We start from the raw sequence: 19,744 nt of genomic DNA, 5'->3' as shown, positions 1-19,744 counted from the left end.
TTGTAGCAGACCGCTGTAGGCACACTTAGCCTATTCCTACAAAATTTCACTTTTTTGTAAATATTACACTTTTTTTGTAGAAGAAGACGTGAGTAGGGAAGGGAGTTTGTGCCCCTGTCCTGAAGAAGGAGCTTGTCTCCGAAACATGTCGACAACACAGCACACCAGAGATCCTGTTCATTAACATAACAGGTTGATCTCGCCCTGCACTTGTTTTTACTAGTACCAGCCAGAGTTCGGAATAAAACTTTTTTTCACTCTAGTGCCAGGTACTTTTTAAATTACCTTCACCACGTTTCCCTACTCACTTTAGTCACATACCCCACACACTGTACACCACACATAGCCAACTCTGAAGTGCTCCCGCGTATCCATAGGTTGTAGCACGCCGCATCCCGATAGAGGGGTGCGAAGACCCCAATGATGAAGCATGACACCAAGGGGCCTCTTGGTGTGTGAGGGGTATTTTAACAAACACTGAGTGCTTCAATATCCATTGATCACTCCTTCCCTCCCCTGATGTTGGATTTCTTTTGTTTATTTACTTATGATAGTGGAGTACAAATCCAACTAATAGCTCTACCTCCCTCCTTTGTTTAGATTAAACTCAGTTTATGCACATTTATAGTAAACATACCTCCTGCTTGTATCCAGCCATTCTTTACAATTCGGTGAAAAGTTGTCCCTCTGTAATTTAGTTCCCGGCAATCGGGCGATATGATTTCAGGTAACTGACACAACTCTCGAAAGTTCTCACAGGTTTTTGGGCATATGCTAGAAAAAAGCTATACGAAATAAAAACATGTATATACATAATCAATATGAGAAGAGGAAGACTATATTTGAAAATGTTTTGAATTTGCATTGATAAAGCGCTTACTACCCCTGACGAGGCATTGAAGTGCTTTCAATTAATGATCATGTAGCAATTTTAGTTTTAAATTCAAAGTACCTCAAATAAGAAACGTCCACTTGGCTCGCCGTCAATAGCTATGTCCATGAACACATAGGTATTCTGTAGGATCAGAAAGCAAATGGTAAGGGAAGGTAAATTCATAAATATCACTTGTCCTATATAAGTTCTCCGACATGGTGAATAGAGGTGTGGCCACCTCAAAACACAAAATACATGACAGGTAAAGGAAGTCAAGCCCTCGGCTTATCTGAACGTGAAAAAGGGTTGGTGACGCTGATGTACAGCTGCGGACTTACTTGTTTCTGTTTAACACTAAGTGGCCTCATATAAAGTATTGTAGGAAATCGAGAATAAATTAATGTTAACAACTCCAACAAATACAGCAACTGGGATTTGTAGTATTTATTTATGCTTAAAGACTACAGGCGTCTGGGTAGGAAAATTCCATGAGTGTTAGAAATACATTAACAAACGCAAAGTTTGCTGTAGTAAATATTACCGCTGATGATGGAGCTATGTTGATGAGTAAGTGCAGTGCAGTGAGCAATAGAACTCACACTTCCACAGTGGCTGTGAAAATGCAACGCCACTGCCGGAAACAGAAAAAGATCAAAGAAGACCATGGCCAAAAGAATAAAGTTGACAGGGACTCAATGAAGAGCATCACCTCCACTTAAAGCTTCCGGACAAAACCCCATAGCTACTTCCAAAACAGGGGGGCTGGCCATTGCACAAAACAGTGAAAACACCGACAAACACCCTACACAGTATTCATAAGTGGAAAAGTGGTGGCTTTATCTTTAAATGTACGTATGCATAAATCTCTATCTAGAGTGCACAGACACTGTCGAAGGGCAATACCTCAACTGTTACGGATGCCTTAGAAGACAATTAGGGATCCAATTGATATTGCCAGCCTTGAGAAAACAAGTGGCATGGGGAGTGAAGAAGCCACAGCAGCTAATGACTACAACTACTGGAATAACTTTTACTACCTAGGGTGTTCAATCTCCCGTGCGGGTTGGCTGTGGAACCAGGATAATGCATTTGGAACGACTCCAGGGACATGTGTAATGAACTACCCATCAACCACACGCAATGCCAATGAACCATGAATTATAATATAGAACTTCAGTGTTAACTTTCTAAATCGTGTTCCAAACTTTTTGCTCTAGAAAACAGCACCTGCTTCCTTGTTACCATACACCACACATCCGTCACAACCAAGCGATATTAGCGTCTATAGAGAACATGTTCACCCGCTGTTCCAGCAGAAGACACTCAGGTATGGTACTGCGGCTCAGTAATGTAAATAAAATAGTTACCTGATAAAAATCAGCCTACTCAACGTGTCTAGCCAGATTTGTCAGGTATTTGGCATGATTCACCAGGGTCCAGCTTTCAGAAAGGACAGCAGTGCTTTGGAGGCAAGTTTTAGGCAGTACCAAAAGGTTAGGTCAGGAGTAGTCTAGCCTCTTTGGCCATTATTTACAGAGCGGAGGAAGGTTAGAACCAGGAGACAGCTGTTGATCACAAGGTACAATAGGTCACACGTTTTGTTGGTATTTTTTTAAGGCAATCTAAATGTGCCCAGAAGGCAGGTCCTATAGGCTTAGGTTTCACTGAATTAGAGGTGATCTTTAGTACCCATTTTTTTTACAAGCTAGTGTTTGATCAAAGGTGCGGAATTTTGTGTTACAAGGACAAAAGTAAGGGCCAGATGTACCACCCATTCTCGCACGCGCAAACGGGTTTGCGGGCCGTTTGCCATGCAAAAATACAAATGGGCCGTGTACAAATCCTATTTAGCGAGTAGGAAGGGGCGTTTCAAGGGCGTACCTTCTTAATAGCGACTCGCTACCCTATGTAAGAATGTTTTGCGACCGCAACTGCAGTCGCAAAACACTAGCAATTTACCACCCTCTTCAAGAGGATGGTAAAGCACTCGCAAAAGGTGCCCAGGGGACCACTTCACCTTTGTGAATGCAGGAGAAAATATTTTTTGGGGGCAGGCAGTGGTCCCAGGGGCCACTACCTGCCTTTAAAAACTGAAACGAAAATGTTTAATTTTTCTTTTTTTTTAAATGCAGCCTGTTTTCCTTAGAGGAAAACGGGCTGCATTAAAAAAAAAGCTTTATTTAAGAGCAGTCCCAGACATGGAGGTTTGTTGAGCCCAGCAGGCCACCTTACATGGGAGGGCCAGCCATTCGCAATGGCGTCGCAAATTGCGAGCGCCAAATTAACATTGATGAGACATGCAATTTGCGACCCCATTGGGAATTGCAAACAGTGTCTCTGACACTGTTGTATATTGGCATTAGCCCTAAGTTGTCTAGATCTCGAATTTTGGCTATTATGAGAAAGTCATTGAATAGTTTGGTCTTTCCTCCAATGCAGGTAAGAATGCATGCGTTCAGAATATGGCTGCAACAGGCAAACAGATATAGTTTTTCTGAGGAAGAAATAAGGGACGTTGGCTGTTGGAGGCCAGCTTTCTGCTGATGCTACTTTAGGCCTTTAGTAATGCAATTTTGTTTTTATTACTAGTTGTGTTTCCAGGCCCCTTGTCCTCTAGAACTATGGTTTGAACTAAGCGTGGGCGTAAAATCCGTTCTGCTCGCGGATTTTGCGGATTTTTGGCAAATTCGCAATCCGCAAACTCTCGCGAATTTGCCGAAAATTCGCAAATCCGCGCGAAGCAGATTTTTTGGCTTGGTCGCACTTGCCAAATAGAATACTATACAATTTTGCAGCGCGCAGCGTTCACTTACCGTCATTCAGCGTTTGAAGAGTTGTTTTTCTCCATGTTTGCGTGTGCTGCGCCATTTTGGATCTTGCTGCGGGATCCCGCGGGAGTTTGTCGACCGCGATTACGTCATCGCAGCTTGCCACCTTGCACAGCGAGAGTTTGGCAACGCGAGTACGTCATAAAGGCCCGTGATCACGCATCGCGGGAGTAAACACTTGCGAACACGTAGATGCGGCGGGCAGCGACAATCTCGCAATTGCGAGATTGCAAAATTTGCAATTTTAGCACAAGAAATCCACCAGCAGGCAGCATAAACCTTGAACATGATGATTTTTTATCAGAATAACTCCTCAGGTTGACAGTTGCCTGCACTTTTTTGGGGGGGGGGGAGGAAGGAAGTGCCCCACAGTCTCCAACTTTCTGTTCCTGTCCAGCAGGCTCCTCCCAGTGCTTTCTTCATGTGCTGGTCACTTTGATTTGGATCTTGACCTGGAAGGATTACTTTTTGTGGATGCTGCTGGATATTTGGATTTGAGGCCTTTTTGACTTTCTTTGGATCACTTTTGGATTAGAAATTTCACAAGTAAGTTGATGTTGTTTGTTTGGGGCATTACAGTTGCTGCAACTACAATTTTGGAACTTTTTCCGAACATTATCCAGTAGGCCCAGGGTTAGTTATGGGTGCATGATGCAACTGTTTTGTTGAATTTCAACATCATTTAGGGCATGGATGGCATTGGATTGTGGTGATTTTTGTGTGTTTTTCGATTTTTGGGGGTGTTGTTGGGGCCTTTTGCCCAGGGGTACTCACTCAGTGGTGCATGGGCCTAGTCTTTCTGTGGGGTGTCTTGTATGTAAGCATCATGGAGGGCATGGATGGCATTGGATTGTGGTGATTTTTGAGTGTTTTTCGATTTTTTGGGCTGTTGTTGGGGCATTTTGCCCAGGGGTACTCACTCAGAGGTGCATGGGCCTAGTCTTTCTGTGGGGTGTCTTGAATGTAAACATCATGGAGGGCATGGATGGCATTGGATTGTGGTGATTTTTGTGTGTTTTTCGATTTTTGGGGGTGTTGATGGGGCATGGCCATGTGGGCGGGGGCCATTTTGAGGCCTGGTCCAGGGTCATGTGGTGGGGGTGAAGGGGCCATTTTGAATCCAGGCAGTGTGCTTTGTGCCATAGGCCTGCATCCAATGTGCCTTCCTTTCATCCATTATGCCCATTGGTACTCACTCAGTGGTGCATGGGCCTAGTCTTTCTGTGTGGTTTCTTTAATGTAAGCATCATGGAGGGCATGGATGGCATTGGATTGTGGTGATTTTTGAGTGTTTTTCGATTTTTGGGGGTGTTGTTGGGGCCTTTTGCCCAGGGGTACTCACTCAGTGGTGCATGGGCCTAGTCTTTCTGTGGGGTGTCTTGAATGTAAACATCATGGAGGGCATGGATGGCATTGGATTGTGGTGATTTTTGTGTGTTTTTTTATTTTGGGGGGTGTTGATGGGGCATGGCCATGTGGGTGGGGGCCATTTTGAGGCCTGGTCCAGGGCCATGTGGTGGGGGTGAAGGGGCCATTTTGAATCCAGGCAGTGTGCTTTGTGCCATAGGCCTGCATCCAATGTGCCTTGCTTTCATCCATTATGCCCAGGGGTACTCACTCAGTGGCGCACGGGCTAGTCTTTCTGTGTGGTTTCTTTAATGTAAGCATTATGGAGGGCATGGATGGCATTGGATTATGGTGATTTTTGTGTGTTTTTCGATTTTTGGGGGTGTTGGGGCCTTTTGCCCAGGGGTACTCACTCAGTGGTGCATGGGCCTAGTCTTTCTGTGGGGTGTCTTGAATGTAAACATCATGGAGGGCATGGATGGCATTGGATTATGGTGATTTTTGTGTGTTTTTCGATTTTGGGGGGTGTTGGGGCCTTTTGCCCAGGGGTACTCACTCAGTGGTGCATGGGCCTAGTCTTTCTGTGGGGTGTCTTGAATGTAAACATCATGGAGGGCATGGATGGCATTGGATTGTGGTGATTTTTGTGTGTTTTTCGATTTTTGGGGGTGTTGATGGGGCATGGCCATGTGGGTGGGGGCCATTTTGAGGCCTGGTCCAGGGCCATGTGGTGGGGGTGAAGGGGCCATTTTGAATCCAGGCAGTGTGCTTTGTGCCATAGGCCTGCATCCAATGTGCCTTGCTTTCATCCATTACGCCCAGGGGTACTCACTCAGTGGTGCATGGGCATAGCCTTTCTGTGTGGTTTCTTTAATGTAAGCATCATGGAGGGCATGGATGGCATTGGATTGTGGTGATTTTTGGGTGTTTTTCGATTTTTGGGGGTGTTGTTGGGGCCTTTTGCCCAGGGGTACTCACTCAGTGGTGCATGGGCCTAGTCTTTCTGTGGGGTGTCTTGAATGTAAAAATCATGGAGGGCATGGATGGCATTGGATTGTGGTGATTTTTGTGTGTTTTTCGATTTTTGGGGGTGTTGGGGCCTTTTGCCTAGGGATACTCACTCAGTGGTGCATGGGCCTAGTCTTTCTGTGGGGTGTCTTGAATGTAAACATCATGGAGGGCATGGATGGCATTGGATTGTGGTGAGTTTTTTGTGCTTTTCGATTTTTGGGGGTGTTGATGGGGCATGGCCATGTGGGTGGGGGCCATTTTTTTAGGCCTGGTCCAGGCAGGGCTTGGCCATGTGGGTGGGGGTCTAGGGGCAATTTTGAAGCCAGGCAGTGTGCTTTGTTGCGTCATAGGCCTGCACCCAGTCTGCCATGTTTTCATACATTATGCCCAGGGGTACTCTGACAGTGGTGCATTTTATTGGTCTTTCCATTTTGGGGGGTGGGTATAATAAAAATGCTTACTTGCAAACTATTAATTGAAGCGCTAGATATGCAACATTTATTTAACTGATGTTCCTCTGGCTTCGTTTGCTTTTAGGTGCAGAAAGACGAACCATCAGCCTCATCGTTCCTCATCAGCGCCAGGAAGAAGTCTTGTCTTGTTGTTTTACCTAAAATTGTGCTTTTAGAATTCCTGCCCACCTACTTGCACTATAGACTGTGCCCTCACCGCGGTTTCAGCGGGCCCTCTCCAGCGCGTTTTCGCGCTCTCCTCAAACATCGACGCCATCTTGGGGGTAGGTAGGGGACGCTGTTAGGACGCCAGCCCAGTTAGCGCTCTAGCAGTCAGGCTGACTCGCTAGAGGCTAGCAGGAGCATTATAAAAAGGTCAGTGGTAGGGAGATCTGCCTGCTAAGGCTCTCCTTTGCTGCGCGCAGCGCTTGTTGCATTTAGGCGCTTTTTCAGTATTTTAATCACCTCGTTTGATGTCTGTTTAAAAAAAAATTTTGTTTTACCTAAAATTGTGCTTTTAGAATTCCTGCCCACCTACTTGCACTATAGACTGTGCCCTCACCGCGGTTTCAGCGGGTCCTCTCCAGCGCGTTTTCGCGCTCTCCTCAAACATCGACGCCATCTTGGGGGTAGGTAGGGGACGCTGTTAGGACGCCAGCCCAGTTAGCGCTCTAGCAGTCAGGCTGACTCGCTAGAGGCTAGCAGGAGCATTATAAAAAGGTCAGTGGTAGGGAGATCTGCCTGCTAAGGCTCTCCTTTGCTGCGCGTGGCGCTTGTTGCATTTAGGCGCTTTTTTAGTATTTTAATCACCTCGTTTGATGTCTGTTTAAAAAAAAAAATTTTGTTTTACCTAAAATTGTGCTTTTAGAATTCCTGCCCACCTACTTGCACTATAGACTGTGCCCTCACCGCGGTTTCAGCGGGTCCTCTCCAGCGCGTTTTCGCGCTCTCCTCAAACATCGACGCCATCTTGGGGGTAGGTAGGGGACGCTGTTAGGACGCCAGCCCAGTTAGCGCTCTAGCAGTCAGGCTGACTCGCTAGAGCCCTTTAAAGGCTCAACATGCAAGCGCGCAGTGTGTGCGCGCGGCGTGTGTGCCGAAGTACCGCCGGAGTCACGCCAGAGTCCAGCCCGTCTGCGCCCGTCCGCGCTAGGGACGGGCTGGATGGCTGGGAGACAGGTTGTACCAACGCTGAGTTCGTGGGGCTTACATACTCTCTGCAGGACCTAAACAATCTTAGGCCCTCTAAGCTGTTATGTCATCATAGCCATCCCCCGGAGCTTTTTCTGCTCTCTACCGGCTACCTTTGCCCCTGCTTCAACTCCACAGGGCCGCCTCCGGTCTCGATGACCACACCCGTGGGTCCTAACGCCAAAACAGTTACCCCTAGGCTGAGTGACAAGGGGTTCCTTTTGAATGCAAGATCTTTGGTCAAGAACAATCTTGCTTTCAAGGACTTTGTTTTGGCCAGAAACCCAGCCTGGGTCTTCATCACGGAGACGTGGGCCAAGGACTCCTCGGGCCCAGACCTGGTTGAAGCGGTACCCGAAGGCTATACGCTGGTGAGGGAGGATAGAGTGGGTCGTATTGGGGGAGGGCTTGGTATCCTTCATAAGGACGACCTCTCCTGCCACATTACGCCTCTTTCCGATTTCCCAGACGCCTTCCAGGCCCTACAGTTCTCAATAAACAGAGCACACTCTGCACCGTTCAAGGGCTTTCTTATCTACAGGCCCCCTGGAAATAGAACAGATTTCGGCCCTCATATGCTCAACATGTTGGAGCCACACTTTGGCTGCGAGCACCTCACTGTCCTGGGGGATCTGAATTTCCACTTAGAAAATCGGGATTCTAAGGAAACCCTAACACTACTAGATATTTTCTCTGGCTGTGGCATGCAACAGCTAGTTAAAGGTCCCACCCATCAGGCAGGCCATACGCTGGACGGGGTCTTTTCAAATGATCCTAGGCTAACCACTGAGCCTCCCATACCTCTTTCCTGGTCGGATCACTATGCCATCCCCATTGAGTTAATTACCACTACTGGGAACAGCAAGGAAAGTGATCCTAGTAAAAGGGAACTGAGGCGTAAGCTCAGAAGTGTTACCAACGAGAGGCTTGCTCCCAGACTGCCAAGCGGGGCGATCTCCTCAGAGGAGGACGTTAGCTCTGCGGTCGAGAGGTTCGACACCGCCATTAAAATAGCCATTGAAGACCTTGCCCCTGCCTCACGGTGTTATTCCGCGAGGAAAAGTCCACAGGCACCGTGGTTCTGTGAATCACTAAGAATTCTCAGGCAGGGTGTACGAAGACAGGAGCGCCTCTGGAGGGCGTGCGGGGATTTGAGAGAAAGGGAGAGACATAAAATCCTCCTAAAGAAGTATAAGATGGAAGTGATTAGTATCAAACAGGAGTATTTTGCCTCTCTTACCACCTCACTCTCCTCGCCGAAGGAGCTGTTTAAGATAGTAGACACGGTCACATCACTGAAGGTTCCAGACCCCGTGGTGAGTTCACAGCAGCTCTGTAATGACATAGCACAATTCTTTGAATATAAAATTGTGGATATATACACGGCCTTAGAGTCTCAGAGAAGGGCCCTTCCGTCCATACCGTGCTCATCTGTCCCCTCTATAACCTCTCCCAATGAGCTGCTGCAGGGATGTTTGTCCAGCTTTCCACCCCTCTCCCTTCAGGAACTGGATACACTTCTGTTAAATACCAGGTCAGGCTCCCCCCTAGACCCGTGCCCCTTGAAGGTTCTCAAACAATGCAAGGAGTCTCTCCTGCCCACCTACTTAGAATTCATGAATCAGGCAATGAAGGACGGTATTTTCCCCCAACAATGGAAAAGAGCGGTGGTTAAACCACTACTAAAAAAGGCCACTTTAGATCCGGGTGTTCTTAAAAATTTTCGCCCCATTTCGCTGCTTCCAGCCCCCGCAAAGATGCTGGAAACTCATCTAAACCAGCATCTCTCAACTTTCTTGGAAACCTCTGACCGCCTAGATCACTCGCAGCATGGATTTCGGAGAGAGCATAGTACTGAGTCGGCCCTCACCATCGTGCTTGACAACATTCGCACAAATGTGGATAAGGGCCTGACGTCCCTCCTCATCCTGCTAGATCTCACGGCTGCGTTTGATACCCTGTCTCCCTCAGTGCTAACATCTCGTCTGAGGGAGTCAGGGGTCGTGGGGTCAGCCCTTAATTTGCTGACCTCGTTCCTTGGCCAGAGAGAACAGAGAGTCATGCTGGGGGAGTTTCTATCTCCATCCCACCCTGTGCAGTGTGGGGTCCCTCAGGGGTCGGCGTTAAGCCCGACCCTCTTTAACATCTATGTGACCCCACTTGCCAGGCTGATTAGATCTTTTGGGATGGAGGTAGTATCCTACGCTGATGACACGCAGATCCTGATGTCTCTCGCCCAACCCTCCATCTCGGCTGCCACCAACTTCAGACTTTGCATGGAGGCAGTGGCTCAATGGATGATTTGCAATTCATTGAAGCTCAATGGCGAGAAAACAGAGATTCTGGTGTTCGGAGGCAAGAATGACATCTGGTCGGCGGAATGGTGGCCACCATCTCTGGGCCAGTGCCCTACACCCACCGCCCTGGCCAGGAATCTAGGAGTCATGATCGACCCTACCCTGGGGATGAGTCATCAAGTAAACAGGACCATCTCTACCTGCTGGGGCATAATAAACATCCTGCGGAAGATAAAATTGTATCTCTCCCCTCAAGCCAGGAAGCAAGTAGTAGTTGCTTTAATAGGATCGAGACTAGACTACTGCAATGCCCTACTTCTGGGTATTAACAAGGGCCTCATAAGGAGACTCCAAATGGTACAGAATGCTGCAGCAAAATTTGTACTAGATCTACCCAAGCGGGCTTCGGCTACCGCTGCAAGGAAAAGCTTGCACTGGCTCCCGATAGAGTCCAGGATTGCCTTTAAGTCCCTCTGCCTGATCTATGGGGCTTTGGCCTCAAAGGGGGCTAGAGGCCTGAGGGAACTGTTGGTTCCCTATTCCCCTGCTAGAACTCTGCGTTCAGCTAACAAGTCCCTGCTGGCCTGCCCCCGTGTCCGCAGAGCCAAATGGGGTGGTAGAGCCTTCTCAACCTTGGCCCCTAAGTTGTGGAATGCGCTGCCAACTGAGATTAAATCCCTCCCCACTAAGCAAGCCTTCAGGAAGATGCTCAAAACGTGGCTATTTGCCAAAGCCTACCCCTAGCTCTGGATTTGCCTTTTTGATTCTCTTTGGTTAGGCGCCTTGACGCCTCCGGGCTAAGTTTGCGCGTTTATAAATTGCATTTCATTTCATTTCATTTCATTCATTTCATTCATTCAAGTCCTGCTGCGGTGTGTGCAGCACAACGTCACGTGTGGCCACAGACAACTCTGCAACTTGTGCAACTGCGGCCTGCTGTTCTGACATCTGAAGAAGATGGCCCCAAAAAAAGTTGCCCGTAGCTCCTCTAGCAAGAAAGTTGCCAGTAAGGAGCAGAAGAAGCAACTGGCGCCACTTACCAAGGAGACTGGTGTGACGACCGCCACATTTTTGGGGAAAATAAAAGTACGCCTGCAGCAGCAGCGGGGTCTGCTGGGGACCAAGCTGGGAGCAGCACCTTCGCTCCATTGGGCTCAGCGCCACCACCACTACGCCAACTTAGGTCCAAGCCCTTGAGTGCTGCAGAGGCAGCCAGTATAGTTGTTCAATCACCATCGACCAGTGATGTTGGCTCATCGTAAGAAAGTAGCAGCATCCCTCAATCAACACAGGTTGTTGCTACTCATCTGACGAGTGTTCAACAACCACAGCTGCAACAACAACCACATGTGCAAGTACAAGCCCAAGTACATGTGGAAGGAGAGGCGGCGCAAGGGGAGGAGCATGCAGAGGTGCATGGAGCGGCACAAGTGCCCACAATAGTTGTTCCTCCCGAAGTAGGGGCACATCAGGAAATCGACATTCAAGTCGAGGTATCACATGAGGAAGCCACTCCTCCTGATGATTCATTGTCTTCCAGATCCCCAGCAATGAAAAGATCAAGGATGGTGTCTACTTCTTCTTCAAGCCACCTTCCTTCTGATGATATGGATGAAACTTGGGAACCACCATGGCCGTCTGAGAGTGAGGCACACCATGATCTGACAAAGGTAGCTAAGCTTAAAAGGAAGGTCCCCGAAAGTCTCAGAGTTGTTGGAGTGTGATGAAGACACTGAACAAGAAGGGGCGTATATTCCTGCTGATGAAGACTCTCACGACGACGACGCAGTCATCATAGGCGTCACTCCAGCCTCAGCGGGCATGCAGCACACAGACATTTTAACCCTAGCCCGAAATGCTGCTGAGCGTGATGATGATGATGATGATGGCGACGTGGGAATGGGACCACCACGAATGCAGTTAACTAGTACACCAACACCACCACCTACAGCTTCTATATTTTCTCGCCAGAAGGGACCTCCATCCACCTCAACCTCCATTTCCTCAATTAGTGGTGCTGTAAGTGCACAACATACTAAATTTCGGCAACACACATCCTCCAGTTCATCTGGCATTAGCAGCATTCCCAGTATCGCCTCCTCCGCCCCCCACAGACATTTGAAGTTCGCAGTTTGGGACTTCTTTAGTGTTAGCCCAACAAGGGAAAACATAGCCATTTGTACCATTCGTAAGGTTCGAGTTAGTCGTGGTAAGCTTGGTACCAACTATGGTACCGGAGGCCAGAGAGGTCATCTTGAGAGACAGCACACTGTCAAATGGCATGCGCACCTAAGGGAGATCAAGGATGCCCGAATTGCAAGTCAACAAATTGTATCCGTTGATGTTTCATCTGCTGATGACGAGGAGGAAGAAGAAGCGTCAAACATTTCTTCAGTTACACCCAGTACCCCTGTCAGCAGCACACCTCCTGCAAGATATATGAGCCACACTAAGAGTGTGAGAGAGAGTGAGACACCAATGCGAAAAAGTTCATCACGGAGCGTAACTGGGTCGCAGAAGTCATCATCATCCCGTAAAATGGTCCAGCCCACCATTAGAAGCATGTTGTTTTCAGAAGCGCCATATGAACGCAACCACCCAATGGCGTGTCTGTATAACACTAAGCTGGCTAAAATGCTAGCGCTGGACCTTCTCCCTTTTTCTTTTGGGGAAGGGGTGGGTTTTCTTGAAATGGTGGCAACACTCTGCCCTAAATGGAAGGTTCCTAGCCGGTTCTATTTTGCCAGAGTTGCGGTTCCAGCACTACATGAAGATGTGCTGGAGGTGATTGGGGCAGCTTTGCAGAAGAGTGCTGTTCACACTTTACATCTGACAACAGACAAGTGGACCAGTTGCGCAGCCACTGATTACATGTGCATCACTGCACACTGGGTCTCTTTTTCAGGGGTTAAAGCAAAGATAAACGCAGGTGTTGACTCGGACAAAGTTTATAAAGCTGCTCGGAAACATGCAACAATAGCCATGTTTGCCATGGAGAAAAGTCATACAGGAGAAAACATTTTGCATGAGTTTAACACACAAAGGTCTTTGAATGGCTGTCCCCAAGAAAACGCATGATTGGTTATGTTTCCACGGATAATGGCGCCAATGTAGTTAAGGCCATGGATATGGGTAACTATTTCAGAGTGCCGTGTCTGGCGCACTGTATAAACCTGGTTGTTAAAAAATTCTTGAGTGAAGAAAGTCCAGTCTCCGAGTTACTGACCACCTGCCGAAGAATGTGCACACATTTCAACCATTCTTTTAAGGCCCGGAAGCAGCTGAGGTGCCTGCAACATGAACGTAAATTGCCAGTGAAAGCACTCATCCAGGAGGTGGCAACACGTTGGAACTCAACCTTCTACATGCTTGAGCGTCTGTATGAGCAGTATGCGGTAGTCGATCAGTATTTCTTTAAACAGGGTACACCTATGATGGACATGAGGATACAGGTGGAGCAATGGGACCTAGTTAAAAGCCTGACAGACATGCATCGTCCTTTTGAGGTCTTCACGCGTGCAGTCAGCAGGGAAGACTGTAATTTGGGAAAAGCTATCCCATTGTTGAGCATGCTGGAGCACCGACTGAAGGCGGTGTGTTCTAAGTTTGAAAAGGATGGAAAGGAAGAAGCATGTGACTTGGGGGAGAAGTTATTACACCGCCTACTTGGCGATGATCGTCTTGAAATGATCAACACAGAACAGCATTACATTTGTGCTACTATTCTGGATCCACGGTAAAAAAAAGGCAGTGGCAGGCAGAGTATTCTTTCCTTTTGATGACGCAGATGTGACAAAGTACAAACATTGGCTAGCTGTGTCAGCCACTCGGTTTGAAAGAGAACGGCAGGAAATTGAAGGAAAAGGCAGTACATCAGCATCAGCAGGCCGTCCGCAGTCAAAAAAATCCACTTCTGCATTTGTGGCTGTGGCAGAAGTGAGTGATTTTCCCTCTCAGCCGTTAACGACACCAGCAACCGTATCATCTGCACCAGACACAACAGTAATATTGTGTGATGAAGAGGATTGGCTAACTCAGCTTGGGTTTGCTTCTGAAATGGTCCCAGAAAAAAGTAAGCAAAGTGGAGGAACCCTGGAGAACCTTGAGTCGATGGTGCAGGCCTATCTGAATGACTTAACAGATGTCCATCTTTCTCATGACCCATTGGCGTATTGGCATGGGAAAACTTACTTGTCTTGCCCACTCGCAAGCGTGTCTTCTGAACGTGTTTTCAGTGCTGCTGGTGGCATTGTAACTTCCAAAAGGACCCGCCTCTCGCCCAAAAATGTGGAGAGGTTAACAATGATCAAGATGAATCAGCACCTCATACCACCAGATTACAAAATACGAGAATGCACGCAGGAAGAAGACGAGGAGGACACCAACTTAGATGAGGGAAGCTCTTCTCTGTTAAGTGACCTACTCCCGTCTGAATTCGCAGAGTTTGAGGACGAGCTCTTCTTCCCTGACACCGAGCCCTGAAAATGAGTCAATGAATCACGAACTTTCTTTTTCGTCCTTATTCACTTTTATTCCTGTGTTTCTGTCTTTCTTTGTTTTGCAAAATCTATATAAAAAAACTTTAATCACCTAATCACAAAAACAAGCCCATCAGCAGAACTGTCTTCACTTATTTGCTTATTGATTTGAAGGTGCCGCAGTCTGCATTCCTCAGGTTCACAAGTTCACAAGAACATGCTCCTCTATCCTCCTCCTCCTTCAGACTCCTATTTCCCTCAAAGCAGATGGCTGGATTACGCCCAATGAAGAAAGACTCTGCAATTGTGGGGGTGTTTTACTTCTTTGCGGGTGAGTTGACGGGTCTGGGGCCATTGCTGGGAATGTCTGATACCGGATAAAAGTGGTTTGGACAAAATCAGAGGTGAAATATTTTTTGCGTTTTTGCTGACTTGCTTGTCTTTGAGGTGCTGTTTGGGGGGGTTCCGGGTGTTTGTGGGTGGGTTTTGGGGTCTGGGAGCACTGCTGGCACGTGTTGATTGCATTTGTTTTTCAGGAAATCCATGGTGGAAAAGGGGAGTTAGGGCCTAGCTGCAGAGCGCATTTGGACTGAATTCCAGGTAGGCCCAAAGTTTTTTAAGTGTGGCCTTTCCCGGGTTTTTCCTTTTGGCTTGTTGGGGGGGTTAAACTTGTTTTCGCCCAGGTTGACAGTTCTTGAGCCATTGCTGGAAAGGACTAATACCCGAAAGAAAGTGTTTTGGAGACAATCCCTGGGGAAAAAGTTTTTGCATTTTCTGAGATTTCGCTCACTCTACCGTTTTCGGGGGGCTGTTTGTGGGGGTTCCTGGTGTTTGAGGGGGGGTTTGCGAGTCTTGGAGCAATGCTGGGTATGGATACTTTTGCTTGCTTGCAAGTGGTTTGAATACAATCTATGGTGGGTAAGGGGGGATTTGGGCCAAAGTGTTTTGGAGACAATCCCTGGGGAAAAAGTTTTTGCATTTTCTGAGATTTGGCTCACTCTACCGTTTTCGGGGGGCTGTTTGTGGGGGTTCCTGGTGTTTGAGGGGGGTTTGCGAGTCTTGGAGCAATGCTGGGTATGGATACTTTTGCTTGCTTGCAAGTGGTTTGAATACAATCTATGGTGGGTAAGGGGGGATTTGGGCCTACTTTACTTTCCAAGTACATTTTGTCACCATTTTCTACTAGGCCTCGTTTTTGGAGATCTGATTGGGGGGTCTACTACATTTTTGCGACTGGGTTTAGTAAGGGTCTAGGAGCACTGCTGGGAAGGTCTAATTTTGCTCTAAAACACAGTTTACAGTACACCTAGCTTGAGGGGAAAGATCCGCTAAATTAAATCGCCCATACTTATTTATCCTTCAAAAGGAGACTCAGACAGAGTACGCACCGTCAAAAATATTGTACTGTCTATTAGGAAACTCAAAGTGTGACTTTTTGCACTACACAGCGTACATACCTTATATTTATTTGTCAGTGGTGTTCTAATATCACTTCCTGTTTTTCCATCAATAATTACAGGCCGGGTTTCAGCCTGTGCAATGGGAAAAAAAGGATGAAGTCAGGCTTCACATTAGCGAGCCACAATTCAGCATCCGCAAGGCAGGCAGTGAACAGGGTGTCTTCTGGTCACCAACATTGATGGACGGAGCGTCAGATGGAATGGAGGAGTCCCGCTATTAAGAGGAATGGTTGGATGCATGCAACTTAACGAATTCAACAGGACAACTACAAAAACATACAGATACAGTATCCGTTCTTTTCTAATTATCTTTTAAGTAATGGTATTGCTGTGAACTTCTATGAGTGTGACTCTGCATTTCTTTGATCTCTGCTTCTAAATTCATCCCTACAGCCATTCTATAGGTTTTACTTCTGCTATTTTTTAAACCTAATTTAATGTAAGCAGTGTTTCTCTGAGTGCAGAGATAGGCAAGTGAAAACGCATAATTATTACTGCAGCCCTGTACTGTCTCATTCTTTCATTCACGGTTGTCGAAAGTACTACTTACTTTTCAGTAACCATGCATGCAGTAGTGCATGCACTTCATTTATGTCACTTACAAGATTTATGGATATCTTTGTACCCAAAGATTTGTTTATCTTCAATTATTGTTTGTCCATGCTGTACTTTTTTTTTCTTCTCTCAACAAAACTTTCCCAAAAAACCCAATTCCCATCCATTTTCCAAACCCTAACCCTCTTCCCCCGGGCTGTGTGGTTTTGATTGATGTGTGACTACATGACAGCAATAATTCCACACACTTGCTGGGGAGGATAAGGTCATAGCAACAGGCTGGTGAAGGAATCCGAGGATATATTCTTACTCAGCTTGACACTGAGTCACTATTGGCAAATGAAAGCAGATTTTCATGTGCGCCATCAACTTGATTGGTCATCAAGAACATCCACCTCCTAGACGTGGCAAATTAATATTACGCTGCTGTGTCCTTAACCTTCAGTACTATTTCTTGTAGTAGTAGCCAATGTCAAAGAAATTCAACACAAGTACTTTCAATACTTTACCATTTGTTCGGCTACATTGTGGCACTGTTCTAGTGTACTGTCACCTGCTATATTCTCTATCGTACCGTTCTAATGCTACGGTAAGGACAAACAAGGTTTCATTTTCTTTTTTTTCAGATGCTGCAACTGCAACTGTGTAACACCACAAGTTCCACCGCAATGATGACATTTCCTCCGCCCAGGATTGCCAACCTTAATCGCCATTTCCCGTGCAGCCAGCCCTGTGCCTAGCCCTATTTCCAAAACCTAATTACAGGTAAGATAAGCGTTTGGGGGGAGGTAGTATAATGGAGTATTAGGAGAGACAATAGACTGAAGGTCCTAGGACTATTGAATTCACTTACTCTGTGACAGGCACTTAGTTTTGAAAACATTTGGGCAATTACTAGTACTTACACAACTTGAATCAAGATGCCACTTAAGTTTCAGGAAAACAAACTTACTGTTAAACCCCCACCCACCAGCCTCAAAAGCAGTAAAAAACACATATGCTAAGATAAAGTTTAAAGTATATTTATATATCCCTAACATAAATAATCTCCCGCAAGACCCAACCCCCCCCTCCCAAACCCCAACGAATGTCCGTGAAAACTAAGTCCAAAAAAATAGAAAACCCCCAATTCCCACCCCCCAGAAGTCTTTAAAAAAGGGGCAAGGGACAGTCTCCTGCTACTGCTGGCTGCTGCTGTTGACTTTTCGGGCCAGGTCGGCATGCTCCTTGCGGAGGGTCTCGAGCAGGGTTTTGGTGTTGAGGAGCTCCTGCTCGAGGTAGGACACCCTCAGTGAAAGGCGGTGCGTGCGTGCCTTGCACCTGCTGTGAGGGGCAGCTGATTTCTTTGCTGCTCGGCGGTGGCGGGTGGCTGCGGTACCCCGGCTCCGTACCGCTGGAGACCTGCTGCGCTCACTGGCTGACCCAGGGAGTGCGGAGGAGGATGCACGTGTTGCCGTGGATGTTGTCGACGTACTGTGCGTGTCCTCCTCCTCCTTGGCCACCAGCCGCTGATATTCGGCGACAGTGGCCTCCAGCCTCGTTGCCGGGCCCTTTTAGCAAGCTCCTTCCGTGTTGGTTTGGAAGTAGCATCTATATGAAGAACAAAAGACATAGTCTGTAACCAATGCTCTTTAAGATTAACACAAAATGATTCAGCAGAAAGTTGTGTCACAGTAGAACTAGCAACTTGCAAGCGCAGTACATAACTATTGTGGCCAGTATCTATCTAACCTCCCACTTCTTCATCCTTGCTCTAACATTAGTGGGAGTTTAAGGAATCAATTCTACGAGCACTATGGGCTCACTCCATTAGAGTCGACTATGACAGTACACCAGTCTTATTCTTCTTCTTCTCTCTTGTTTAGCAAAATTGGTACGTTAACTTCTGCAAGCCGGCATAATGCCAGCACAGTCTACTTGCACCCGAGAAAAACAGACGCCCGCCATGATGAGTGAGACAGACTTGCGTTACTGTACCAGTCCAGTACATGCAGGTGGTGATGCTCTTACTTTTATATTACGGGTGGCACTGAGAATACTCTGTTACAAGGGCTACTGCTTAATTAATTTAACTTTCACCCTACAGTGCCAATGAATACTAGAAAAGGAAAATGAAGAAGATAAATAATCTGATTATCTATCACTGCACATGGTATGTATTTGCTTACATATGGGATGACGTTAGGTGCTTTGCTTTTTATTAAGTGAACAATGATACATCCACACATGAATGACCGAGTTCTACTAAACTTATTAACAGAGGTAGTGAGTGGCCATCGTAATAGCCGGATATATGCTTTGCTTGCAATACAAACTACTGCTACTATTCATGGCAGTATTCGGACAAAATTACAACTTCTTTTCCTTGCCTTTCCTACACTGGGACGGACGTGCGGGTGCGGTGTTACATGCTCTTCAAAGTAACACTTAGTTCATCCAGTGACCGTCTACTCTCTCTAGATACACATATGCTATCTAAGAGTCAGATAGTACCATGATTCAGGCATCCATCCATTCAAACTATATGTCAATCATTCTTCTTCATGTCTCTCATCTGGACAAACCTTACGTTTTCTCATGGGAAAACAACCTTTTCATTTTATTTGGGAAACTGCAAGCCATACATCCGTGCTTGACTTGCATTTGAATTTCAACCAAAGCATATATTGCGCACACATACAGGTTCTGTTTCACCCACCCAGGCTGTTCTCCTTCCACCCATCCTTGCTTCATCCTTCACCCAGCCATGCATCATATTCCTTCCCAGCCACCTCGGGCACCAATCAAACACGTATCATTCTTCTTTGTCAGTCATCATTACTTTTAACTTGCTCGTCCTTCCACACTTACTTACACCCTTCTTTCGCTTTTCGTTCATCCCATCCATCAAGTTCATCTCAGATCTGATTTGGATTCTCGAAAAAAAATTCACTGCTGAGTTGAAGTAAATTTCGAGAAGGCTACTACCTGGTTGATAAAAAACTTTGTTCTAAATTTGAAAGTCTGCTTAACAGTATAGTAACTTAACTGTAGAACATATATACTACACCGTGCAGAGAGCACACTATGCAGTCTGCAATCTCAATAAGTAAGGAATATAAGAGCTTACCACTGCCCGCCACTACCGTGGCAACCCGCACACAAGTTTCGTCCGGCACTTGTACCGCCTCCTCACCAGAACTGTCCTCCACCTCCGTGCTGGGCCCAGCACCAGATGTTCCACCTACAAAGTACATTTAAGAATGTTAGAT

General features: G+C 46.8%; 2 protein-coding genes across 3 annotated transcripts in view; one reads left to right on the top strand and one right to left on the bottom strand.

Annotated features, from left to right (window-relative positions):
- The window catches only part of ZBTB24 (zinc finger and BTB domain containing 24), a 191,147-nt gene that overhangs the window by 27,258 nt on the left and 144,145 nt on the right, over nucleotides 1–19,744 (top strand). The window lies entirely within an intron of this gene.
- Nucleotides 1–19,744, bottom strand: part of PPIL6 (peptidylprolyl isomerase like 6) — a 212,890-nt gene that overhangs the window by 156,346 nt on the left and 36,800 nt on the right. For both annotated transcript variants that reach the window (XM_078648402.1, XM_078648403.1), the window contains exons 4-5: nucleotides 953–1,015; nucleotides 638–785 (exon numbers count right to left, since the gene is read on the bottom strand). In XM_078648402.1, the coding sequence (XP_078504528.1) occupies nucleotides 638–785; nucleotides 953–1,015 (211 nt within the window). The remainder of the gene's footprint in view (nucleotides 1–637; nucleotides 786–952; nucleotides 1,016–19,744) is intronic.

Source organism: Lissotriton helveticus, chromosome 6, assembly GCF_964261635.1.
Source record: "Lissotriton helveticus chromosome 6, aLisHel1.1, whole genome shotgun sequence".
NCBI lineage: Eukaryota > Metazoa > Chordata > Amphibia > Caudata > Salamandridae > Lissotriton > Lissotriton helveticus.
This window is presented reverse-complemented; position numbering and strand designations above follow the sequence as displayed.